The sequence below is a fragment of the Urocampus carinirostris genome, chromosome 17, assembly GCF_059441175.1.
Source record: "Urocampus carinirostris isolate Australia breed hairy pipefish chromosome 17, RoL_Ucar_1.0, whole genome shotgun sequence".
Classification (NCBI taxonomy): Eukaryota; Metazoa; Chordata; class Actinopteri; order Syngnathiformes; family Syngnathidae; genus Urocampus; species Urocampus carinirostris.
Window position 1 is genome coordinate 9,627,017 of NC_142365.1, and position 26,911 is coordinate 9,653,927.

At 38.9% G+C, this 26,911-nt stretch overlaps 2 protein-coding genes across 3 annotated transcripts; both read right to left on the bottom strand.

The window, feature by feature from the left end:
* Window positions 1–3,614: 3,614 nt before the first annotated feature.
* On the bottom strand, window positions 3,615–20,529 carry unm_sa30652 (un-named sa30652). 2 transcript variants are annotated; one of them, XM_088321232.1, is made up of 8 exons: window positions 18,877–20,529; window positions 15,881–16,104; window positions 13,601–13,739; window positions 11,210–11,358; window positions 11,083–11,135; window positions 10,499–10,623; window positions 8,264–8,371; window positions 3,615–5,033 (listed from the first exon to the last, which is right to left on the bottom strand). In XM_088321232.1, the coding sequence occupies exons 2-8, from the start codon at window positions 16,075–16,077 to the stop codon at window positions 4,485–4,487; spliced, it is 1,320 nt and encodes a 439-aa protein (XP_088177358.1). In that variant the 5' UTR covers window positions 16,078–16,104; window positions 18,877–20,529; the 3' UTR covers window positions 3,615–4,484. The 2 variants fall into 2 exon arrangements, with proteins under 2 accessions (XP_088177358.1, XP_088177359.1); XM_088321233.1 differs by lacking the exon at window positions 15,881–16,104.
* A 1,459-nt stretch (window positions 20,530–21,988) lies between these two features.
* Window positions 21,989–26,204, bottom strand: med31 (mediator complex subunit 31). The gene is made up of 4 exons (XM_088321234.1): window positions 26,044–26,204; window positions 25,581–25,655; window positions 24,212–24,308; window positions 21,989–22,309 (listed from the first exon to the last, which is right to left on the bottom strand). The coding sequence occupies exons 1-4, from the start codon at window positions 26,051–26,053 to the stop codon at window positions 22,090–22,092; spliced, it is 402 nt and encodes a 133-aa protein (XP_088177360.1). The 5' UTR covers window positions 26,054–26,204; the 3' UTR covers window positions 21,989–22,089.
* Window positions 26,205–26,911: the final 707 nt, after the last annotated feature.

A 26,911-nucleotide genomic window follows, 5' to 3' on the forward strand; every position in this document is an offset into this window, starting at 1 on the left:
TTCCAGCCTTTTTTTTCGTTATCGTACGATTTTTCTTTTTTAATTTCATGAATTTGTAGCATTATTGAGTAAATAGATGGCTACAACTAAATTAATGTGTTATTATTTTAACTATTGATATGATTATCATTATAACTTTTAGGTGACTATTATTATTATTTATCATTATTATTAATGGTATAAAGAAATGCTAATGACCAAAAGCCTTATATAGTCAATAGATGGGTCAAGCAATAATTAAGCTTATCATTATAATAACAGAATTATCACGACTACTGTTTCTGTTGTTATTATTATCATAAACCGTGTGTCTATTCTTATTGTTATTTTTGAATGTTGTTGTTATATTGCTGTCAAAATCAGCACAATCTGGAACTATGTTATTGTGTTATTGTTATTGTATAGTGACTTGTTTAACCGGACTGCACATCTGGTTAGCTGCTCCTCTTGCACTCTTTGCACTACTGCATAATACTATACATAGCTATAATTATTTAGTATATTATTAGTACTTCAATACTCCAACTCAATACAACATTTTATTTATATCTGTACATTCAAGGAAACTGTGCGGGTCAGATGTATCGACATTTCGTTCTGTATACACGTGTACAAGAATGACAATAAAGTATATCTGAATATGAATCTGAGCTATGTCCATAAAGAAAACAATGAGGTGAATAAACATGTTGGCGATGTTGGTAAAAAACTAAAAAATAAAGATACAATCACATCGATATATATCTTAATAAGAACACGAAACAGACATGGCCTGCAGATCTCATAGTTAGGGCAGACAAATGGGGGGGTTAATGCTGGAGGGCTTTGGCTCAAGCTCCCATGCCTTGTTTTTTGAATGCACAAATCAAGACACTTAGCAATAAGTGGTTATGATTCCTGGGGGCAGACCTCCTGTGAGAGTAGGTCCAAAGATACGACGTATAATGGACAACACACACCACAAAACAGTCAGTTGTCACCATGAGCACCCGTTAGAATTTTTGTTATTATAAGGTAGGCTGAAAATGTAAGTGATGATAATGATGAAGGTGGAAATAGTGATGGTGATTATAAAGATGATGAAGTGACCGCAGTCACAGAACTAATGTAAATAGGGCCAGTGCCTTTCAAAATAAAAGCAGTGCAATGTGACTAACCAAAATATCTCAGGTTTTCGTATAGTTTTTTATTGTTACATGCCAGACAAGTTACCAGTAGGTGCAGTAGATTCTCCGAAAACAAACAAGACCCGGCATTCATAATAGGGCACGCTCTGAAGGCAACTGGGCAAATAGTTCCAAGGAGTGTGTTAAAAAAATAGCAGTGTGGCAACCAATCTGAGTTCATCAATTTTGGTCAAGAAAAAAAACAGGTCTGACTCGGAGGAACATTTTGTGGACTGATAAAAGTAAAATAAGCCTTATTGGATCCAGGGGCCACAGACCGTGCGTGACACGACCCCCAAATTCTGAATTCAAACCTCAGTACCCATTGAAGACTGTGAAGCATGGTGGTGCTAGTATCATGGTCCAGGTACGTTTCGCCTACTTTGGTGTCAGGCCCATTTATCGCATACCAGGGATCATGGATCAGTTAGTGTATGTCAAGATACTTGAAGAGGTATTGTTGCCTTATGCTGGGTTTTTAAGGTTTTTGATGGAGAGTATTTAAGGTTATTTCATCTTTAAGTTTGTTTATTCTGGAATAATATTTATGTTTTGAAAAAAAGTCAAATCTTTAGTGTATTTAATAAATATTTATCCTGTTCGGCCCACGACCAAAGGTGTGGTTTGAATTTTTACCCTCTCAGGATCATGTCCGTGATCATGAAAACTTTCGAGAAGATCGTATTGAAATTCATGAAGTCCTTTTTAACATCGAATCTAGATCCGTACCAATTTGCGTATCGTGCTAATACAAGTGCAAATTTTGCCTTTTCAATTTGTATTCATGAGATTCTAAGTCATCTTGAGCATAGGAATTTATACGTTAGGGTTTTATTCATAGATTTTAGTTCGGCTTTTTACACTATCAATCCTTCATAATTGCATTTTAAACTTCTTCATGACCTCAATTTTCCCTCATATTGGTTTTTAGATTTCCTTCTCAATAGAGAACAGTTCGTTCGCATTGGTGAGAAATATTCATGTTCTATTGTCCTCAACTCTGGTACGCCTCAGGGCGGTCCATTCTCTCCAACTTTGTATTCCCTATTTACTCATGACTGTCAACCCAATTCTGACCATTCATTATTCGCTAAATATGCAGACGACATCACGGTTTCTGTCTTTATTTCAAAAGGAGACGAAACTGAATACCGAGCAGAAAGTGATTCACTTTCCACCTGGTGTCATGAGAGTAATCTGTTATTTAACTAAGGAGATGATAATAGATTTCCGTACTAAGCCTCTTCCGCATGTGCCACTGTCAATTAATGATAGTGAGGTCGAACTGGTCCATTCGTTCAAGTTTTGTAGGTACTTACTTGTCAGCTGACCTCACATGGACTGTCAATGCTATCGATATTCCAAAGTCAGCCAGACAAAGGCTCTACTTCCTTCGTCAACTCGAATCATTCGGAGTCTGTCAATTCATTCTAGTCAATTTTTATCGTACTATCATTGAATTCATTTTAATTAGGTCAATCACAGTTTGGTGGCGTCAATCAGAAATAATTGTCAAAGATGGAATCAGTGGTGAGGACGGCAGAGGAATAATAGGTACTGGCCTTCCGTCCCTGCATAGTATCTACATCGAACGTACGAGAAAACGGACACTAGAAATTATGGCCGATCCCAGTCACCCTGCTCACAGGTACTTTGATTACCTGCCGTCAGGTCGCCGTCTTGGCTCCATTGTGCGCAAGACTACACGTCTTAGAGAGTTTTTACCGAAATTATCAGATTATTATGTATGGTATTATTATGCCAAGGATGTTCCTCCGACATATTCTACTCTAGCCTTGTTATTTACATATTTTCTTTTTAAACTATTCTACTTACCGTATTTTCTGCACTATAAGGCGCACCGGGTTATAGGGCGCACCCCCCAAAAAATAGTTTTTGGTCCTATATTTTCCATACATAAGGCGCACCGGATTATAAGGCGCTACAATGGGAACGTCGACAAAACAGTCAGATGGTTCAGTCAAACTTATTACCCCCTTAACATTCGGAAAGCTTGCAAAGAAGCAAATACGTGTCTCAGACATGTACGGAAACAGTGTCTGTACGATGTCACCAATCACTCAAATGCATCGTTCCAAATATCATTCGGAAGGTTTAAAGTCTTGGGATTCAAGAAATGCTAAACATTTCTTAGTTTCCATTTTATTTTTTGCTGGCAACTGTGTGGACAGCAAAGTAAGAATTTTATTGTGCAGGGAAACGGGGTTCTTTACTGTGCATATAACAATGAACACTTTGAATTGAATTTGGTTTAAAAATAGACTCATCACAGAAACATCAAGATCGTTGTAAAACAAGATACCGGGAAAATATAAAGCCGCATAGCTCACCTAAGTTGTCTTGCAGCCATCACGTTCAATAATGATACGTAACCATGGTCTTCTTACAACCGTGAGTGTAGTAAATCCAAGAGAGTTAAATATTTACAAATACAGAATAGTAAAAAATGTTTTCTCTATGCCGTAGTGCAACCCAACGTGTGATTCACATTCATCTTTTTCAGCCAATTGCAGGCTTTGTTTCGCCCCTTTAGCCTATGCGAGCCTGTAAATGATAAAAAGGATCCGCCCCCTTTACCTCCGAATAGCCAATAGTGACTGATTCAAATAATGATTGACACATTGGTTAGGAAATGAAACGCCGGTATATAAATCCCAGCATACACCGCGGACGACTTCGCCTTCGGGGGAAAATCTAGTCGGCGGCTGCTTGCCTTAGTTGCAAGACTTAGCGACTTAATATTGATCCATATATAAGGCGCACTGTATTATAAGGCGCATGGTCAGCTTTTGAAAAAAATAAAGGCTTTTAGGTGCGCCTTATAGTGCGGAAAATACGGTAATTACCTTGTATTATACACTACAATATCTTTTTTTACTCTATTCTTTTAAATCTATTATATTATCATTATTGAGAGTTTGCGTGTCAAATGAATTCTTGTATATATCATGTTTATGGTTTATACTGGCTGAATAAACAATATGAATTGAGTTTGACACCCCTGCTCTAGAACTTCTTCAACAGTGTATTTGACCTTGGCCGAATTTTTTAAGCGGCGGCAGTGGCTCAGGAGGTAGGGCGCTCGTCTTGGGATCAAGAGATCGCAGTTCGAATCCCGGCTCATTCGTGTAACATGTCGAAGTGTCCTTGGGTAAGACACTGAACCCCTAATACCCCCAATAAGCAGGTTAGCGCTTAGGGAAGTCTTGACTATATAAATGCAGATCATTTCATTTCATTATACATTGGCAACTGAATTTTATGATTTTTAAATGCTTTCTTCAGCAACCCAAACCATTATGGTTCTACAACCGTCATTGCTGTAGGGTCCAAAACCTGCCAGCAGGTGTCACTCACAAACCGGTAGTCCGTTTTGCGGTAGTCTTGAGGCCAAAGCGCCCGCATTCTCCACACTTCATCAAAGAGGCTCGCCACGACCGGCGCCGGCGGCGAGAAACCGGCTTCTGCGGCCAGCCGGGCCAAGTATTCCCACTGGTCCTTGCCCAAAACGAGCAAATGTCGTCGCGCCCTGCCCCCGTCCTCCATTTTCTCCAGCGCCAGTCTCGCCTCCGCCCTCATCCCGGCCCGGGACGGCAGCGCCAGGGCGCCGGAAATGGCGGCCAGGGCGAAGAGAACCTGGCAATGGAAGGTGAGGAAGGGGCAGATATGTTTGCAGAGCCCGACGAAGACCAGCGAGGGGAAGTCGGGCGGCATCATGAAGCGGTACAACGGCGCCACCAACTCCTCGTCCAGCTGCAACCCCAGTTGTGCGCCCTCCAGGAAGGGGAAGTTCAACTTGTAGCCCGTGCAGAAGAGAAGAACGTCGGCTCCGCACGTCGAACCGTCCTGGGATGAGCATCGCGGAGGTAGGTTGAACTACCGTGCTACCTTTACGTACAGTGGAACCTGGGTTTTCGAACGCCTCTCAGTTCCGACAAATCGGAGTCCGACCGAAAATTTCCAGAAATTCTTGCTTCGCTGTTCGGTCAAAAAATCGGAGTTCGAACGTCGGTAATCAATGTTCCCTGTAATTTTCCTTACGGGTCTGAGCGTTCACACAAAGTCGGTGAGCAACGCTTGAAACAACAGTGAGCAACCGTAATCCCAAGTGTGGCAAGATAATTCATTATCAAACATGTGCAAAACTTGACATTTTGAGTTTCCGGCAATGCAAAATGATTTTTCTCATTTGAATGAATTGACTCATGTACTATTGCAAAGGTTGTACGGCCTACAAACGTCGTTTGTTCATACGATTCTTTCACAAGATATCCGTTTCTTTTTATTTCCTGATATATTTTGTTGCATAATATTAACATTTTGGGGGGCTTATTTAGTCGGTCGTAAGATACAGAACTGTACTTAATCACATTTTTTAGTGGAAGTACAATGTTGGCAACAAGATTCACTCGATATAATTGGAAATTATTTGAATGCAACACAAACTTTTTCTTCTATTTCCGTGTTTTTTTCTACTTTTTTTTTAATTCCTTTAAAAAAAAAAAAATCGCATTGAGTTGATTTTTTCAGAGCTGTTACTTTTTTCTTTTTGTTCTCTATTTACTTTTTTCCTACATTTTTTTTCTTTTCTCCTGGCTTTTTTTTTCTAAATTTTCCTTCTTTTTTTCTCTTCCTTTTGTTTTTTTTCTCAGCTTTTCACTACTTTTTCATTTTGGTATTCTTTTTTGTTCTATTCCCCCCTTCCTTTAAGTCATTTTGTGCACAATTTTACATAATATTTGGTCATGTTGGGATTAAAGAAGCAAAAACAACCTGAAGAGCCGTTGAGGACCCGAAAGAGCCGGTTCCTTTTAGTGAGCCGAGCCGAAGAAGCCGGTTCTCGAAAAACATTACTCAACTTCATTCTACTTCGACTCGACTTCAAAATACCGCATTTAGGACACAACGTCAGGGGAACCCGTCTATTTTTACCTTCATGCACTGTAACTTTGACTTAAGTCGCTTCTTAATTAGTCATTTTGAGCCCTCATTTTTGTGCGCTGGCTAGAAGGTAAGAAATCCTATGCATAATTATTTTCTCTATCCTTTTTTTTTCATTTTTACACGTTCATGTTAGCGTAATCTTTCGTACGGAAGCTTACGATAACGCGAACGTACGATTAGCCTGGGTTAGCTTTATGTTTCCGTTAAACATTCAAGGTAAACATTCAGGGTGTTGGAACGGAGCCCAACATTCAGGGTGTTGGAACGGAGCCCCCTTTCCAATGAAGCGCTCACCACTTGTTGTGGAGACCCGGGTGCTAAGTGACTTGTAAACGAGCTGATTTTTTTATTTTTACACGTTCACGTTAGCGTAATCTTTCGTACGGAAGATTACGATAGCGCGGACGTACGATTAGCCTGGGTTAGCTTTATGATTACGTTAAACATTCAAGGTAAACATTCAGGGTGTTGGAACGGATTAAAACGATTTACATTATTTTTAATGGGAAAAATGATTTCGGTGATCGAACAAATCGGTTTTCGAACAGGGTTCTGGAACGGATTATGGTCGAGAACCGAGGTTCCACTGTACAAGCTTAATTCATTCGGGCAGTGCTAGCCATGAAGCACAAAAGCTTTTTTTTTCTTTTAAATCTGTTTTGGTATTAAAGGCGGTCGCGTGAGACTTATCCAATAGCCGAGTGCACCATATGAGCTAACCAAAAAAAAATCATTTGAACCAAGGACAGCGCGCCCTTTAAAACAGTGCGCCAAATGGGTGTTTTAACATTGACTACCTGCAAGCAACATTTGAGCTTCATCTTGTTTCTTCTTTTTTATTCTTTTCTCCGCTTCAGACTCTTGTTGCCGTTTCGAAGCCATGTTCACACAGGTTTTCGCCAAATTGCGAATGAGGCATCATCGAACATACCACTGAGAGGGGAGGGGGGCATCATGAGACGAGAGATATGCCAGGGCACACAGCGGATTCACCCCTTTTCTCTGGAAATTTGGTATATGCTACTTTTGTATTCTTTAACCATATTAGCGCATATTATGAACACTTTACACTTTCTTCTGCAGGGCTACTGCCCTGCATTCCAGAATCGTGCTTATAGCTCGAATTGCTCATATAACGAGCGAAAATTCCTGATAGGAAATCATTCAAAGCTAATTGGTTCCCGACAGTAAAAAAAAGAAAGAAAGAAAGGAAAAAAGAAAAAAATGAAGAAACAAGGAAGAATGAAAGAAAGAAAGAACGGGAAAAAGAAACAAAGAAACAAAAGAAAGAAAGAAAGACTAGTAGATTGAGGAGAAAAAAAGATCGAAAGAAATAAGAGAAAGAAAGGGAGAGAAAAAGAGAGAGGGTGGGACAAAGAAAGGGAGAAAAAGAGAGAGAGATAAAGGAGAGCGAGAGACAGAGAATGTTAAACAAAAGAGATAAAAAGAGAAATAGTGAGAGAGGGGGAAAGAAAAAGAAATCCAAACAGAAATAAAAAGAGAAAGAGGGAAGTAGAGAAAGAAAGAAGGGGAGAAAGAAGAGGGGGAAGCAAGAGAGAGAGAAAAGGAAAAAGGGAAGCGAGAGCAAAAGAACGTAAAAGACAGAGAAAGAGACAAAGAGGAACAAAGAAAGAAAAAGAGACAGCGAATGAATGAGAGAGAGAGATAGAAAGTGAGAGAAAGAGAGAGAGAGAGACAGAGAAAGAAATACAAGTACAGCGTTTGTGAGAGGTCCCTAGCTTTGGCAAAAACAAGTGGACATATTTCAAACTGCAGCTCGTTTTTCTCTTGCGCTTCCCTCAGCGTTGTCTCGCGGTCTGGATTCAATCCCTTAGTGGGCTTAATCCAGCCCGCGGGCCGCCTGTTTAACATCCGTTATTTAAATAGTGTATAACTTTCAAGAGACATTTACTCCATTTTGTATTATTTTCAACATTTTATTTTGAAATAAACGTGTTGCTCTGAATAAAATCCATATCCTATTTATGGCTAAATGCAGTTCAACAAAAATTTTTTTTTAAAAAAGAAATCAACTTATTTTTTGTTAGAAATATTTCAAAATGAGAGTTGATTATTTCCTTAAATTATTAAAAAATGTTAATCTCCGTAAAAAACGAAATAAAAGTGTTCACCTGGAAGCGAATGGTGCCATCGTCCTGGACGGCCACCAGCGAACTCGCCTCTCGGATCTCAGCGGGAAAACGAGCCTCTAAGGGGGGGCCGCGATGACTCAGCGTCACCTGCAGGGGGAGACAAAACGACGCTTTAAAAAATGGCAGCGTTTACTCCAATTACCATTAATAGTTCGTGGCACAAGAAAGTGTGTGATTTGACATACGAACTAATTCATCTGAATAGCACGTTTGCAACTCAAGGTGATGTCTAAAACAATTAATGTACAAAAAAGAAAATACTGTACTCCCCCCGGCCCCTTTTTGCCCCCACCCCAACAACCGAGAACACCAAATACATACATGGATTGAAAAAGGAAAATAAATCAAAACAAATGTTAAAAACAGGATGGCAAGGCACAGGAACCCTAACTCCATCGAAATGGACAAAACATGAAAGTAAGAAGATGCAGGATATGTTGGAATACCAACTGCCCTAACTGAACAAAACATGAAAGAGAGACTCGTGGAAATCATTCGGGCACAGATTGTGTAATCACATAATGTCCCTACACCAATCAGCTTCATCAGAACAAAAAAAAAAACAGTGCCACCGCAGGATATGTTGAAATCCCCACTAGATCTAACTTAACAAGACATGAAAGGAAGAGAACGCGTGAAAACGAAGCCAGGCATAGATTGAAGAACGGCAATGTTCTAATACCCTAACAGAACAAAACATGAAAGACAACAAAGAAACACCACAGGATATAATTTAATTCCAATTACCGTATTTTCCGCACTATAAGGCGCACCGGGTTATAGGGCGCACCCTGAAAAAATAGTTTTTGGTCCTATATTTGACATACATAAGACACAACGGATTATAAGGCGCTACAATGGGAACGTCGACTAAACAGTCAGATAGTTCAGTCCAACTTATTACCCCCTTAACATTCCCAAAGCTTGCAAGGACGCAAATACGTGTCGAGAACACGTGCGGATGCGGTGTCCGTACGATGTCACTCAAATGCATCGTTCCAAATATCATTCGGAAGGTTAAAGTCTTAGGATTCAAGAAATGCCAACCATTCCTTAGTTTCTATTTTCTTTTTCGCTCGCAACTTTAGTGTACATATGACAATAAACACTTGGAATTGAGTTTAATTTAAAAACAGACACTCCATTCCATCCATTATCTGCACCGCTTATCACAGAAACATCGAGTTCAGTCTGAAACAAGATACAGGGAAAATATATAGCCGGAGTAGCTCACCGAAGTCCTTGTGTTCAATAATAATGTGCAGCCATGGTCCTCTTATATCCGTGAGTGTGGTAAATCCAGGAGAATAAAATATTTACAAATACAGAATAGTAAAAAATGTTTTCTCTATGCCGTAGTGCAACCCAGCGTGTGATTCACATTCATCTTTTTCGGCCAATTGCAGGCTTTGTTTGGCCGCTTCAGCCTATGCCAGCCTGTAAATGATAAAAAGGATCCGCCCCTTGATCTCCGAATAACTTTAGCCAATAGTGATCGATTCAAATGATGATTGACACATTGGTTAGGAAATGAAACGCCGGTAAATAAATCCCAGCATACACCGCGGACTACTTGGTGTTCGGGGGAAAATCTAGTCGGCGGCTGCAAGTTAGGTGCGAGACCTTGCGACTTAATATTGAGCCATATATAAGGCGCACTGTATTATAAGGCGCATGGTCAGCTTTTGAAAAATATAAAGGCTTTTAGGTGCGCCTTATAGTGCGGAAAATACGGTACTCTCTAACTAACAAAACATAAAAAAAAACACAAATGAAAACATGTTCAGGCATAGATTAAACCACTATGTAAAATTCCAATTCCAACTAGCTCCAACAGAACAAAACATCAAAGTCAGACAATACAGGACATATTGAAATACCAACAAGTTCTAACTGAACAAAACATGAAGAGAAGAGGCCGCAAAGAAACATACTCAGGCGTGAAATGTAAAACTAAAAGTTGACACCGAACAGCTCTAACAGAACATAACTAGTTCTAACTGAAAAAAACATGAAAGTAGGGGGGGCGGACATATTGAGGCGTAAATTAAATCCCTACCTGTACCAACACTAACCAGAAAAAATACATCACAGAAAGACAATTAATTCTAACTGAACAAAACACTAAGTTTCTCAACTAAAGAAGGAACTCAGAACACCTTAGTGCTAAATTGAGCTATCATTGTCTTTTCTGTTTCTTGTTAATTTTTTTACCTTGGCGCCCTCTTGTGCCAACTCCAAGGAAATGTCCGTGCCGGATGCTTTGGCCCCCAAGACCACAACTGAACAAGACCTGAAAGGTTCTGCGCTCCTGTATGAGTGACTGTGGAGAATCTGTCCTACAAACAATGTTTTTTTTTTAACATGAGTAAATTAGAACCAGGGTTGGGTAGGGATACTTTAACTTGATTACTTTCAATTACTTTTGGATTACTCCAATACCAAATACGCTAATAAAAGACAAAAGAAACTAAATATGAAGAAAATGAAAAAAATTTGTGCAGGCTTGGGGAGTAACGGAATACATGGAACGGCAAAAATGATGTTGGGATTTATTTTCATGTTGTTTCTGTCGCATTTGATGTTCAATTTGCCGGAGATCACAGAGATCAAAGCCAGGAGAGAAAGCTTACCACAAGTTGTGAGTCATCATTTTATTCATATTTAGTTTCTTTTGTCTTTTATTAGCATATTTGGTATCGGAGTAATCCAAAAGTCATTGAAAGTAATCCGGTTAAAGTAACCCTACCCAACCCTGATTAGAACTGAAGATTATATAACAGACGGACGTAACTTACCTTTAAAGTTGTGTATCCCGGGCACATCGGGGATGTTGGGCACAGAGAAATGTCTGCCGCACAAAAACAAAACATGAAAGACACGATTGGATGGATGAAGCTTGGTTGAATTTTTGTCCGGACTGACCCTGAACACACGAAAACGGCATCAAAGGTGTCGGTTGTTCGGCCCCCTCGAGTGTCGCAGGTCGTCACCTCCCAGGACGTTCGGGAGGGCTTCTCGCTCTCCTCCGTAGTCGTGACGACGGGCTTCACTTCCTCCACTGTGCTATGGAACTGAAACACGGTTGGTGAAATTGGATGTAGGTGATAGCGGGGCTAGCGTAGCCCAGGGGTCGGAAACCTATGGCTCGTGAGCGGACTGAGCAATTCGGGAAAAAACACTGGACTGTGTGTACTGTAAGAGCAAACATCCAGTTGGATCCACCATTTCTGTTTGTCCCTCACCCCCCTCATCACCCCCCCCCCCAAAATGTGGAACTGGAGTCGTCCAATTTAGTTGTTACAATATATCCCATGTTGTAACAATGACAATAAAGGCATATTCTATTCTATTCTATTCTATTCTATTCTATATATTGCTCTTTTCACAGTAGTGTTTTTGAAGTATTTCCGTATTAGAATTTTTATAATAAGTAGCTTTGTTTGTAATATTTCTGAAGTCAGATTTTTGGTACTACGTTTGTAGTATTAGTGTGGTTTTATTTTTGTAGTAGTTATGCAGTCGTATTTTTGTAGTGCTGTATCTTCATAGTAGTGTTTTTGTAGTAATACTGTAGTGTTTTTGTAGGAGTTCCATAGTATCTGTGTAGTATCACTGCAGTTGCATTTGTGTAGTATTTCTGTCGTAATATTTTCGTAGTATTTCAAAATATTTTCTGGAGTAGTATTTCTATATTATAGTATTACTGGACAGTTATTTTTGTAGTATTTCTGTAATGTTTTTTTTTTGTATTTCCATCGTCTTATTTTTGCTGTTTTTTTGTAATGTGACTGCACTTTTTTGTAGTATTTTGTAATATTTTTTTGTCGTAAATCTGTAGTTTTTTTTTCTTTTTCAAAATGAAAGCAAAATAATGCATTAAGTCCCCGTTTTAAAAACACTGAATTTATTATTTTGTTTTGTAGTAATTTTTGTACTATTTTTAATAGTATTCCTTCAGTAGTATTTTTGTAGTATTTCCATATTAGATTTTTGTACTATATCTTTAGCATTTTTGTCGTATTACTGTAGCTGTATTTTTGTAGTATTTTTGAAGTACGACTTTTGTAGTATATTTGTAGTATTGCTGTGATTTTATCATTGCAGTATTTCAGCAGTAGTATTTTTGTAAAATTTCCATAGTAATACTTTTGTAGGAATTCTGTAGCATTTCATGAGTAGTATTTTTGTTGAATTGCTGTTGTTGCACTTTTAAAGAATTTCTGTCGTAATATTTCTGTAGAAGTGTTCTTGTGGTATCTTTGTTGTAATATTTCTGTAGTATTATTTTTGTATTATAGTAATACCGTATAGGGTATTTTTGAAGTATTTCCATAGTAGTCTTTTTGTAGTAGTTTTGTAGTATTTTTGTTGTATTCTTTAGAGTTTTTGTACCTTTACTGCAGTTGTATTTTTGTAGTATTACTGTAGTTGTGTTGTAGTATTTCTGCATTGGTATTTTTCAGTATTTCCATAGTAGTATTTTGCAGTATTCTGTCGTATTTCAGTAGTACATCCATACTATATTTCTTTGTATATCTGTAGTATTTTTGTAGTATCACTGTAGTTGCATTTTAGTAGTATTTCTGTCATTATATTTCTATAGAAGTGTTTTTGTAGTATTTCTGTCATTATATTTCTATAGAAGTGTTTTTGTAGTATTTCTGTCATAAGATTTCTGTAGTAGTATTTTTCTATTATACTGTAGTGGTATTTTTTGTCCAATTTTTGGAAAAGCATTTTTGATGTATTTCAATAGTAGTCTTTTTGTAGTATTTTTGTTGTATTTCCATCGTCATATTTTGTGTTTTTCTTTAGTATTTTTGTAATATTACTCCAGTTGTATTTTTATAGTATTTCTGTTGTAATATTTCTGAAGTAGTATTTGAGTAGTATTCTATTACTGTGGTAGTATTTTGGTCGTATTCATATATTTTTTTTTTCTTTTCAGAATGAAAGCAAAAAAATATATAAGGCCCTTGTTTTTAAGCATTAAATCTGATATTTCGTTTTGTAGTAGTATTTTTGTTGTAGACACAAAAGGACTATGGGGACAAAGTTGGCAGCAGAAGTTGTTTTTTCATTAGAACAAAATTTACTAATTTATACATATTCCTTATTTTCTTTTTGTCTTTCTTCTTTCTTTTTCTCGCTTTCTCTTTAATCTACTCGTCTGGCCTCTGTTTTTCTTCTTCTAAGCAGTATTTTGCCAAAGCAAAGGCCCGCGACTCACTGAAAACGGTTCAGTAATCCACTTTCGGGTCCCGAGCCACCAGTTGAGACACCCTGATCTAAATGTAAACAATAAGTCTTTACCCTGATGTGCGGGTGGATGTTGTAATGGCGACAGTAGTCCTCCAGGTAGCGCTGCACATCCCGATGCGAAAGGAAGCTGGGGAGCTTCTGGTCGAACGGGAAGTCCGGGAACATCATCACCTCCTTGGGAATGTTGGTCCTTAGAACCGGAGAACAGCATTGCTGACAGGGCACGAGCGTTTTAAGTGTAGTACCAGTGAGTACACCAACTATTATCAGTAGTATTTACAGTGCCTAGCGAGAGTATCAGTTTTAATGCACCTCCTTCGTGATGGGCTCAGACGTCTGTGAAAAGAGACCCTGGAAAACAGCCCAAAGAACACACCAGGCAAGATTTTGCAACATTAACACATCTCCGGGAGCACTCTTCAAGCAATAATATCAATGAAGAGACCATAAAACCAATGCAAACGTACCAAGACCTGCCCGTACCTCCAAACTTTCAGCCTGAACAAGGAGCAAACTAATCAGAGAACAACCAAGAGCCCATGATCAAGTTAGATGACCTGCAGGCATACACAGCTGAGGCAGAACAATATGCGCATAAGACAACAATTAGTTGTACTCTGCATGAATCTGCCTTTTATGGAAGTGGTAAAAAAAAGCCCTTTCTGAAAGAATACCATAAAAAGGTGCATTTGGTGTTTGCAAGAAGCAACAAAGGAGACACAAATAACACATGGAACACGGTGCTCTGGTCAGATGAGACCAAAATGTAACTTTTTGCGCTGAATGCAAAGTGGTATGTTTGGCGTAAGGGCAACGCTGCACATCAACCTGAAAACAGCATCCCAATCGTCAAACATAGTGGTGGTAGCATCATGTTCTGGGATTGCTTTTCCTCAGCAGGGACTGAAAAGATTGTTAGAGTTAATGGGAAGATGGAGGAACCCAAATACAGAAAATCTGTTGCAGTCTGTGCAGGTTTAGCTTTCCAAACCTCAATCCTATATAACATTTGTGGAAAGATCTGAAAAATGCTTTAAGCAAACAATCACCTTCAAACCTAAAGGAATTGAGCTGTTCTGTAAAGAAAAATGGGCAAATGTTTCAGTTTTAATATGTTCAAAATTTATAGACACACCACAAAAGACTCATGGCTGTGATCGCAGCAAAAGGAGGTCGTACAAAAGTATTAACTCAAAGGGGGCCAATACTTTTGCAACACCTACTTTTCAATTTTGTACTTGTTAGTGCAGTGTAAAATGTTAAATACATATGGTTTCTTTTCATGTTTGTGTCTTACATGTTGTCGATTATAATTTTCTTATCTGTAAACTTGAAGCCTGAAATGTCGCAATATGTGACCAAGCACAGTACAAAGACCATGACTGGATTTTGCGCCATAAAACCGGTTTCAGATCTAGTACTAGCTGCAATATACAACCGGAAGATCTAATATGTAAAGCTTATATCGTAAGGGTTCCGGTTGTCAACTAAAATCTGATCTAGGATCTTAGTTTCCAGGAAAGTACGTAGGACACAAATCTCCAGTCAATTGGATATCAGGACCGAATCTCACCAACAGTAACACTTAGAACAGAATTATAGCTAGAGTGGCTGACCTCTTGGTTGTTCTCTGATTAGTTTTCTCCTTGTTCGGGCCAAAGGTTTAGAGCGACATCTAGGTCTTGGTAGCTTTGCAGTGGTTTTATCCTCTTTCTTATTTTGATATTATACCTTGCACACTGATCAGGGAGATTTGTAAATGTTGCAAAATTGTCTTGCATCCCATACCAGTTTCGAACTTTATCCCAGACCAGCCTGATGCTGTCTGTTTTCCAATGTCTCCTTTCACAGAACTCTGAGCCCTTCACAGAGCAGGTGCATTTAAACTTTAGACTTAATGCACTCTGTTGGTCTCTTAAGTCGGCAGTGGATCATTCAGAAGTCATCAGGGAACTTCTGAAGTCTAAGGGGAAAAAAAAGGGGGGGCTATATTTTGCAACACCTAGTTTTCAGTTTTTTCTTTGTACATATGATATAAAAGAGTGAAATAATTTTGTTCCACTTCACGATTATATCTCAATTGTTGTTTGTTCTTGGAAAATATTCTCCAGTTTTTTAGCTTTAAGTTTGAAGCCTGAAATGTGACAATATGACAAAAGGTCCTTGAAGGGCCAATACTTTCGCTAGGCACTGTATAATCCAAACGATAGCAACTTGCAGACGCTTCATTTAGCACGTAACAAATAAAGACCGAAACTTTGAACTATTCGTAGAACCAGAAATCAATTAGGGTCAGGACTACATTCCAATCCGGTCACAAGAACTTCTCACCTGAGATTTTTGTACATACTGCAACGTACGTCCGGTCCGACCCGTTCCTGGTAGCACCAGGTTCCGCCCACGTTGTCCCCCACCTCGAAGACGACCGGGGGGGAGAAGCGGTCCGGTTTGGAGAGAACATGCCGGGCTGCGCATAGTCCCGCGGCCCCTGCGCCGACCACCGCAACGCGGAGCAATGCAGTAGCCATTACAACCGAATCAGGAACACCTGGAATCTAAAAGGGAAAGTCCGCATATATTTCACCAGCTGCTATCTGGTTGTACCCTAAGTAGACCACAAACAGATTTAAAACCAAAACCGGTACCAGTTAGCTTCCAGATGGAACACCAAAGTTTAAAGGACAAATGTAAAGACCAGCATCTAAAATACGACCTAAAACCAGGAGAAGGGTCTGGAACTACTTTACAACCAGGTCAATGCCAAGATCCAGAACTAAATCAAACTGGACTTGCAACACAAGATTAAGTAAGCAAAAACTGAACAATGACTGAATCCAGAAGTAGATCATACATCACAACAGTAAGATCGAGAAGTGGAACTAGTAACAAGACTAGTAATCCAAAATACGACCTAAAACCAGGAGAACGGTCTGGAACTACATTACAACCAGAACCAGGTCAATGCCAGGATCCAGCTCTAAATCAAACTGGACTTGCAACACAAGATTAAGTAAGCAAAAACTGAATAATGACTGAATCTAGAAGTAGATCATACTTCACAACAGTAAGATCAAGAAGTGGAACTAGTATCAAGACTAGTAATCTAAAATACAAACCAAAACCAGTAAGAGGTATAGAACTAGTACTACAGCTACAAGGAAGTCGATGCCAAGGTCCAGATCTAGTTTCCAAAATACAACCTAAAACTAGAAAGAGGTCTAGGACGAGTACCACAACTACAACAAGGTTTATGCCAAGATCCAGGTCTCAATGTTTCAAAACTTAAATCAAAAAAAGATCAAGTAACCAAACCTGAATAGTGACCAAATCTAGAGGTACATTTAAAATGAGTACATTATAAAGGTGTAATAGTGGTAGTAGACTCAAGACCAATAATCTAAAACACAACCTTAAACAAGAAAGAGGGCAAGCAGCAGACTAAGACCACAACCAGAATTAGATCTTATACCATAACATTATAATCTATAAGGACAACTAGATTCAAGACCAGTAATCGAAAACTCAGCCTAAAACCGGAAGAGTCCTAGGACCAGGACTACAACCAGATCTAAATAATTCTAGACTTAACACTAACTCAAATAATCAAAACATGAACAGTGACAAAATCTAGAATTCGATCTCATATTAGGACATTAGAATCGAGAGGTACAACTAGATTCAAGACCGGTATTCTAAAGCACAACCTAAAACCTGAAGAGATCTAGAACCAGCACTACAACCAGGTCTATGCAAGTTCCAGATCAAAATCATTCCAGACTTGAAACAAACTCAAATAATCAAAACATGACCAGTGACAAAATCTAGAATTAGATATTATATCAGAACATTAGAAACTAGAAGTACAACTAGATTCAAGACCGGTAATCTAAAACACAAATTAAAACCTGAAGAGACCTAGAACCGGGACTACCACCACAACCAGATGTAAATCATTCTAGACTTAAAACAAACTCAAACAATCAAAACATGAACAGTGACAAAATGTAGAATTACATCTCATATTAAGACATTAGAATCGAGAAGTACAATTAGGTTCAAGACCGGTATTCTTAAGCGCAACCTAAAACCTGAAGAGATCTAGGACAAGTAAAACAACCAGTCCAGATCCAGGTCTACGTCATTCTAGACTTACAACAATCTTAAATAATCAAAACATGAACGATGACAAAATTTAGAATTATATCAAATATCAGAACATCCGAATCTAGAAGTACAACTAGATTCAAGACCGGTCATCTAAAACGCAACCTAAAACCTGAAGAGATGTAGAACCAGACTACAACCACAACAAGGTAAAGTATTCTAAAGCGCAACCTAAAACCTGAAGAGATGTAGAACCAGTACAACAACCACAACCAGGTCTATGCAAGATCCAGATCTAAATCATTCTAGACTTACAACAATCTTAAATAATCAAAACATCTAGAATTACATCTAATATCAGAACATTAGAATTGAGTAGTACAACTACATTCAAGACCGGTAATCCAAAACGCAACCTAAAACCTGAAGAGATCTAGAACCAGTACAACAACCAGTTCTATACATCAGATCTTAATTATTTTAGACTTATAACAATCCTAAATAATCAAAACATGAACAAAAAGACAAAATCTAGAATTATGTCTCATATCAGAACATTAGAATCTAGAGGTACTATATTGAAGACCGAAAATCGAAAATGCAACCTAAAACCCGAAGAGATGTAGAACCAGACTACAACCAGGTCTATGCAAGATCCAGATCTTAATCATTCTAGACTTATAACAAGCTCATATAGTCAAAACATGAACAATGACAAAATCTAGAATTACGGTATATCAAATATCAGAACATCAGAATCTAGAAGTACAACTACATTCAAGACCGCTAATCTAAAACGCAACATAAAACCGGAAGAGCTCTAAAACCAGTACAACAACCAGTACGAGATTAGGAGGCGGTTCTAGAACTTACAAAACATAATAAGTTAATAAGAAACTAAACTGGAACTTGAACAACATCAGAACCATATGTACATACATTTTATTGTAGAAAATCCCATTTAAAGCCGCTACCGTTATACAAGTCAACGCAAACCGAAACCAAAAATAAAAGCGTCCGAGTGACGAATCGTATCTCAAACGTGTTGAAAATAGCACCATCCTCGTAAATCGAGGCACGGCTAACTTGTCTTCAATAACAATGGAAAGTCTGATTCGAAGAGAATAGAAACAATACCAGAGATATTTGGCAGTGGTACAAATGAGAACTTTACAAAGCATCTAAAAATTTTATTTAGAAAAAAAACGGTTTCATCAACGTACCTGCAGTTTTCGGATAAAACTTGAAGAAAATGTCGATGTCGCCGTTTAGTTCTCTACTGTTTAAGACTTTGCTCCAGGAAATCAAGCGATGTATACATGTTTAGCAAGGCTTCCGGTCACGCGACTTCAAAATAAGAGTGAACATTGTGTGGTTTCAATCAGTGGTTTTCAATTGCTCTCACTTGTGGACAAGCCACGTCACCCTAAAATGTTTCTTTATCCCCCTCTTTTTTCTTGATTCCCTTTTTCCACACACACCCTGTTCTTTTTCTCAGTTTTTAGCTTTTTTTTTGTCCTTTTATTATTATTTTAATTTTTATGGTTTTTTTGTTCGTTTTCCTTTCTAGTCATTTTCGGTATTTCTTTTTGCCTTTTGTTCTCTCTCTCTTTACCCTACTTTTCCTTTCCCCTTCTATTTTCTCTTTCCTTTTATTTTTCAGATTTTAGTTTTTCTATTTTTTTCCTTTCTTTCTTATTTTTGCTCTTTTTTAAATTTTCTCAGTTTTTGTTTTTTCCCTTTTTCTTTTCCCCTTCTTTGTGTGCTCTTCTTTTCTCTATCTCGTGTTTTTTCTTTTTTGTCCCCTTTCTTTATTTTTCAGATTTTTTGTTTCTTAATTCTTTAGTTATCAGATTTTTCTTCCCATGTTTTCAATTTCTCAATTTTCTCCTTTTTTCCCTCTCCGTTATTTTTATGATTTGTTTCTTTTTTTACGATTTTTTAACCCCCTTTTCTATTTTGTTTTTACTCTGTTCAGTTTCAGTTTTGATTTATTTTTCCGTTTTTCTTCCCTTTTCTACTTTTTTTCATTTTATACCTCTTTTTCCCTGTTTTCTTCCTTTTCACATACATTTTTTCCCGCAAAAAACAAAAAGAATGACCCCTTTGACCACATTTGTTTGTACATCCATAGTTTGTACTACGCAATACAGCGACATCTAGAGTTCAAATAATATACATACATTTTTAAGGAATTCCAATCGAATTTACTTCAGTAGCTTCAATATAATAAAATCCATATTTCATGTATTCTCCGCTGATTCCCAAAATGTGTCAACAAACGTTATCGGTCTTCTTCTGCTGTGTTGACTCACATTTGCACAAACATTGTTAAAGGCGCAGTGTGTAAAAATTGACCACTGGATGTATCTGTCATTCCGTGAGGTGCACAAGGAAGAACAAACTACGGAGGCTCCAAGTGACCAAAATACATCAGAATCACTCACTTTTTTATACGAAGAACCAACAGACAAATAAAAAAGGAATGAAAAGATGTTAAAAAGGGGAAAAGAGAAAAATATAACAAAGAAAAAAGGGATAAAAGAAACAACTGAAAAAAGGAAAAAGCCACTAACAAGGGACAAAAGAAGAGGGAAAAGGGGAGAAAAAGAGAATTAAAAAAAAAAGATAAATAACGAAAATGTTATTTTGAATGAGCAAACATTTTCTTACGGTGGAACAGTAAAAAAAAAATCTGTGAAAAATGAAAATAATTGCCTTTTTTTTTGCAAGAGAAAGAAAATAGGAAAAAAAACACAGGTCTTGATGGCAGCCTTGGAAGCAAGATGGCTGCCAATCATGTCAGCTCCCTTTAGGTGAGGATCACATGTCAAATAAATGCTAATTTCTCGATCGCTAGGTATTCAAAAAAAGGGATCTTGTTCATATATTTTTGCTTATTTAAATGGGGGTTTGGAAACCTACGGCTCCCGAGCCACAAATGGTTCTTTTCATGAATATATAAATATAGGTCAGAGATTAAAAATGTGAAATTTTTCAAGTCATCGCTTCACGCAAATCCATTTGTAGCACATGTAAAGCAGAGGCGATGCTAATACTCCGAAGCTTCAGTCCAGTTACTCCAGTATTTATAGGGCAGAATTTTAACTAAAGTATAGAATAATCCTTTACATGGAAGCTCATTAAACTATCTATGATCATTTTAAAGACACTTAATGATGAAAAGCCACAGAACAAGCTTCAACCCGAAACATTTACCCAGTAGCTCTAGCAAAGCATGTAGAGCAATTTGATTGGGCGAGCGATAGGAACGGGGAAGCTATGCACAGGACAGGAGGCGCGCGCGGTCTTTCTCGCCCAGCGCCGTCTGCACTGAGGGTAAATACGTCGGTATTCATGACTGCAGTATTTTGGGACATTTTTACTAAAGGACTTTGCTTGCACCTTGTTTTGACAATAAGCCTCAACACTGCGTGAGGGAGACCAATTTGAAGTGGTATATTTATATTGATGTAGGACACAGACTTTGACATTATTAGTTCTTTGGTTTTATGAAACCATCAAACGCCACACAGTGAAATAAAATGTGCCGAAGAATTTGCTTTTGTCTGGATAGTGGTTTTAGCGCTTTTTTTGTATAATGGCTTAAAACGTATGGAGTTGCTCTCTCATTAAATATATCCCCAAAAAATTATTCTATAGCTCTTATGGTCAAAAAGGTTCCTGATCCCTGATCTAAATTAATTTGGTTGTTTTTTTCACCACCAGGTGGCGCTAAATAATAAACATTGTCCCTTTAGGAGTGTCATTGACCCTCAGTTATTTACTTTTCTTCTCGTAGCAATAATTTGCCATGGCAAAGTCCTGTGACCTACTCTTGGGTCCAACCCACCCATGTTGAATGATTTTATATTTTATACGATTAAATACAAGTTACATTTATCGAGTGCAAGGAAGATTTTCACTGAAAGAGCTTCAGGTCACGCCGTTCCAAATGCAGAATGTTTTGGCTGGGGAATTTTGATGACAGGATTCTGACGGAGAAGGCCAGACGCACAAGGACAGACATCGCGACGCTGTTCTCCGAGATGCTGGGGCCACGTGGGTTTTTTTTTCCTGGCGCGCCCACGGGAGGAGCCGGCACACCAGCTTATGGAAAAAAACGTGGGCCGGGAGCAGAACTTCAGAAGATGGAGGGAGAATCGAGAGACTTGACAGAGACTCGAGCGACACTAATTCGATGGAGTTCACTTAGCTAAATACTTTAAGAAATTAAATCTGCCCCCGTGTGGAAATGCCGGACTCTTATCGGTCTAAACTAATTCGAACAATTTGGTAAACGGTACATTATAATATATGAAATTCCTAACAGCGTCAATCAAAAAGCTACTAAAAGCAAATTTATTTTCGAAAAACCAAAACACCGCGATTGTTTCTTGAGCGATCCGTTCTTCACGTCTCGAAGCGAAGAGAGTTCATTTGCCGGCGGCGTTGGCGTGCTGCGTCGGCGGCTGCTGCTGCTGCGTGGGCGGCTGCTCGGCCAGCGCTTGCTGCAATCGCGTCCTCTTCCTGGAATAATGTTGCCAGTGCAGAAGTTGCTGCTCGTCGATGAATTTGGCGCACTGGGCGTTGACCAGTTCCTTGCGGAAGTGCTCGTACTGCAGGAGCTCCAGCATGTGCAGGCAGTGAGGGTACCTGCGGAGATTCGCCCGGTTTAAAAAGTGAATTCTCAAAGTAGACGGTTTGAACTCGTATACCCCTAGAGCTGTGACGTCATTGGATGACCCAGGGAGCAAAACAGTGGCAGGTCCCGTTGAAAAACAGACCGCTTGATCATTAAAGCGTCAGTTTGTGTTCCTTTTTCGCCTTCGCCTCATTCTAGGTATGCGATTGTGACTTTTCCTCTCGCGTTTTTTGCCACTTGTCTTGCAAATGATATTTTGTCCAGACAGAGTTAGGGTGCGGTCTCCCGAAGGCATCCAGTTTTGTTTGGTCTTGCCTGCCACGCTCATTGTTTTTTTCTCCCGTTGTTGCTGTGGCTCGTGGTTATCCTGGCTTCTTACTGCATGTTTTCATTCAGCCAGCCTGCTGTTTTTTTTTTTTCGCCGTTCAGCACCGGTTCCTCCAATATGGCAGCCGGCTAGCCTGCCGTGTCTGGACTGTTTAAGCCCCTCTTAGTTCTCTGTGTTATTTTTGCCAGTTGGCCCCATTTTGGATACTCGCCATTTGGTGTAATACAGTTGCACCCATCTGCGACACATTGCCTAGGCATTCTCCACAATGACTACCAAAACTCTCCTCAACTAGTTAACCATGTAAACCAATTGGGTGACTTGCTTGCTAGGGTGCCAGTGTTCTTCGCATGACATCACAGGTCAGGAAGTCGAAGAGGAGACACACTGTCTTTAAAATGCATTATCTCAGAAAATAATTTGAATATCCCAATTACATATATATACTTATATAGGCAGCACGGCAGCGCAGTGGTTAGCACATGTGCGGCACAGTTCAAGTTATGAGAACCTCCTGTGTGGGTTCAAATCCAGCTCCAGACTTCCTGTGCGGAGTTTGTATGTTCTCCCCGTGCCTGCGTGGGTTTCCTCCGGGCACTCCGGTTTCCTCCCACATTCCAAAAACATGCATTTCAGGTGAATTGGCCGGTCCAAATTGTCCCTAGGTGTGAATGAGCGAGTGAGTTGTGTGTCCCTGTGTGCCCTGCGATTGGCTGGCAACCAGTTCAGGGTGTCCCCTGCCCACTGCCCGATGATTGGATGGGCTCCAGCACCCTCGCGACCCTACTGAGGATAAGCGGTGCAGCTGATGAGATGAGATACTTATATAAAAACATGTACTATTCTCTCACATTTAGTATGTTTTAGAATTTGGGAATCCCTTTAAGGAAGTGTACAGAGTTTGGAACTTTGTTACTCTACACTGCCATCTCCTGGCTTGTGCCATCATTGCAGCCTCTGTAAAGCTCCTTATGTTGATACAAATGACATATATGTCAATTTTAATCTTTGCCCAGTATTTTATACGTTTTATTTAATATATTTGTAGGTTCCCTTAACCACTAGGGCTGTAGAGACACCACTTCTGTGGTGTGTCTTGGGCAAGTACAGCCTGGTGGCACCCATCCCTCTCCAAGCACACAAATGTCTCCACCCGGTCTCGAACCGGGGACCTTTCGCGAGCAAGGCGAATTTGCTACGTGTAATAAGCAACATTGAATTTGTGGGAAAAAACTAAGAAAGTTGCTGACAGATTTGTTTGTTATTTATTCTGTAAATAAAATAAACTTGTTCACATAAATTATCTGTTTTTGTTCCACACGGTCTGTCTTGCTGTGAGTAAATAGGTGCCATGTTGCGTGTGTAAGGTTTATGATCGCTTAAAGGTGGAATCTGGAGTTGCAATCATGACTTTAAGCCAGGAGATGGCGGCAGAGTAACATATAATTTGCAGGCATTTCTTTGGCACTCGAATAAACTCTTCCTTTATCCTCTCATTGGGGGTTTGTTCCCATTTGGCTTTGCGATCTCCGCCCCCGAACGCATGTATTTCAACACGAGGATACCTTTTGGAGACTGAACCTACTTGAGGAACTTGGCGTATTCCGGCTCCTTCCAGTACAACAAATACTTCAAGTAGTTGATGAAGGGTCTCTCCCTCAGGAAGCCCCTCTGAGCCAGGACTGTGAACACATCACGCAAGTGAGAAACGCAGGTAACGTGTATTCAGGTGAGCATGTTTTTTGAGGGTGTCGAAGATGCAGCCCGTGGGCCGGATGAGGTCCGCCAAGGGTTTTAATTACATACAATAGAGCTGCAGTTCGAAATATGTCCACTTGATGTCACCAAAGACAGGTGGCACTCACAAAGCCATTGGAGCTGTATTTTTCTCTCTCATTTTCTCTCATTATTGCTCTTCTTCTCTCATTCTCCCTCTATCGCTTTCCCTCTCTCATTCACTCCCTTTAATGCTTTCTCTCTCATTCTCGCTTGTTCTTTCCCTCTCTCATTCTCTTTTACTAATTCTTTCTCCCTCTCTCATTCTCTTTTGCTCTTTCTGTCTCTCTCTCTTTAATCCCCTCTCTCTCATCCTCTCTCTTTAGTTCTCCCTCTTTCTCGCTTTCCCCTCTTTTTCTCTCTCTCTCTTTTGATCTTTTTCTCACTCTCTCTTTGGAAGTTTTATTCTCTTTTGCTCTTTCCCTTTCTTATCCATGCGCTCTCATTCTCTTTTACTAATTCTCTCTGTCTCTCTCTCTCTCATCCTCTCTCTTTAGTTCTCTGTCTCTCTTTCATTCTCATTTTTTCTCTCTCTCTTTGTTTCTTCTGTCGTGATCTTTTATTCTCTTTTGCTATTTCTCTTTCTTATTCATGCTCTCTCATTCTTTCTTTCCCTCTCTTTCTTTTTCTCATTCATTCTCTCTCATTCCTTCTCTCGTTATCCCTTTTTCTCACTCTTATTCTTGTTTCCTCTCCATCTCTTGTTCTTTCTCTCAGATTCTCTCTTGTCCTCTGTTATTCTATTTTTTCTCTCTTAAACTCCTTCTCTTATTCTCTTTATCTCTCTTCCTTTCTCGTTTACTCCAAGACTCGTTTTTCCTCTCTCATTCTCGCTCTTTATTTCTCTTCCTCTCATTCTCCCTCTTCCTCTTTCATTCTCGCTTGCTCTCTTTCTCTTATTCTCATTGTCTCTTTCTTTCTCTGTCATTCTCTCTTTTCGGTTATCTCTCTTTGATTCTCTCTCTCTACCTCTTGTTCTCTATTTTAACTCGCTTTCTCTTGTTCTCTCTCTTGCTCTCTTTTGTTCTCCCTCTTTAATTAACATTCCCTGTCTCTCTCTTTAATTCTCTCTCAAATCTATTATTACGGCACCTGTGTGACTATTTCTTTCTACCAGGCGGCCCCAGAGTTCGAATGACTTTGACATCCCCCTGTTCCATGTAATGCATTCCACTTACAGTTGAGGTAGTTCGGGTTGGCCAAACATTGGATGAACTCCAACTCCGATTGGAAGCGATTCCGAGCTTGCTCCTCTGAACACACAGGAAACATGCATTGAATCTTGGTTCAAAGGCGACAGGTACGGGTGCTTGAAATCCTTGAAAACTCTTGAATTTTAAATGAATAAATAACTAAGTACATCGAGCAAGCCCCGCGACCCTACTGGGGATAAGCGGTGCAGATAATGGATGGAAGTAGCAAGTTGGCTCACAAGTCCATGATGTACGGTATGATTTCGGTGTCATTCTTTATTTCATTCTGGAAAAACTACAGCTATTGTTTTTTTGTTGGAAGTTTAAGAACATAGCGTTTTAAATATATTGATGTTAAAAAAACATGTTTTCGTATCTAAAATGTCAAGGTTTCGTCGATTCGTTTTAGGCAAGGGCGAAGCTAGGAAGAACATTAAAACTGGCAAACCTGATTCCATGAAGCCGTATAAGAGAAATTCTCTCTTTTTGTTCGTCGAGAAATTGAGTAAAAATAAATAAATCTAGTCGAAATTCGGTTGGATCTTGTTTGACGTGAATGCTCAGCCGAAGACACAAAGAGCCATGTTTGCCAGAAATGAACGTGATTGACGTGCGTTTTACGACAGTTGCCTCAGAATACGGGAATGGGACCGTGTATATAGTGCGCTAGTGGGAAAGATTTTTAAACAAAACAGCATTTTCCTTACGACAAAGTGAATAATGAGTGTTATTGTTTTATTATTATGTTTAAAATACATGCAAATACGTACTTGTCATTTGTATTAATTTCCTCTTTCTGTTTTATTTTTTTTAATTTCCTTGTATATTCATTGTATTCATTTTCCCCACTTAAGAGATTATTTTTTCCATATATTTTGTTTTAATTCTTTATTACTTCATTTCCTCATAGATCACTTTCGCCAGGTTCAAATTAATTCAAATAATAAAAAAAAAGAAAACAGCCGACATTTTGTTTGAAATATTTATTTGAAGGTCTTCAAAATGTTACTATTCTACAAATTTTCCATATTATCCTATCCATCTATCTATCTATGTATCTATCTATCTATGTATCTATCTATCTATCTGATATAGATCCATCCATCTATCTATCTATCTATCTATCTATCTATCTATCTATCTATCTATCTATCTATCTATCTATCTATCTATCTATCTATCTAGACATCTATCTAGACATCTATCTAGACATCTATCTAGACATCTATCTATGGAAAAACAACAAAACAAAACAAAAAGAATGAAATAACAGAAAAAGGGGGGAAAAAAGCACGAAAAAAAATTAAAAGCTCGGT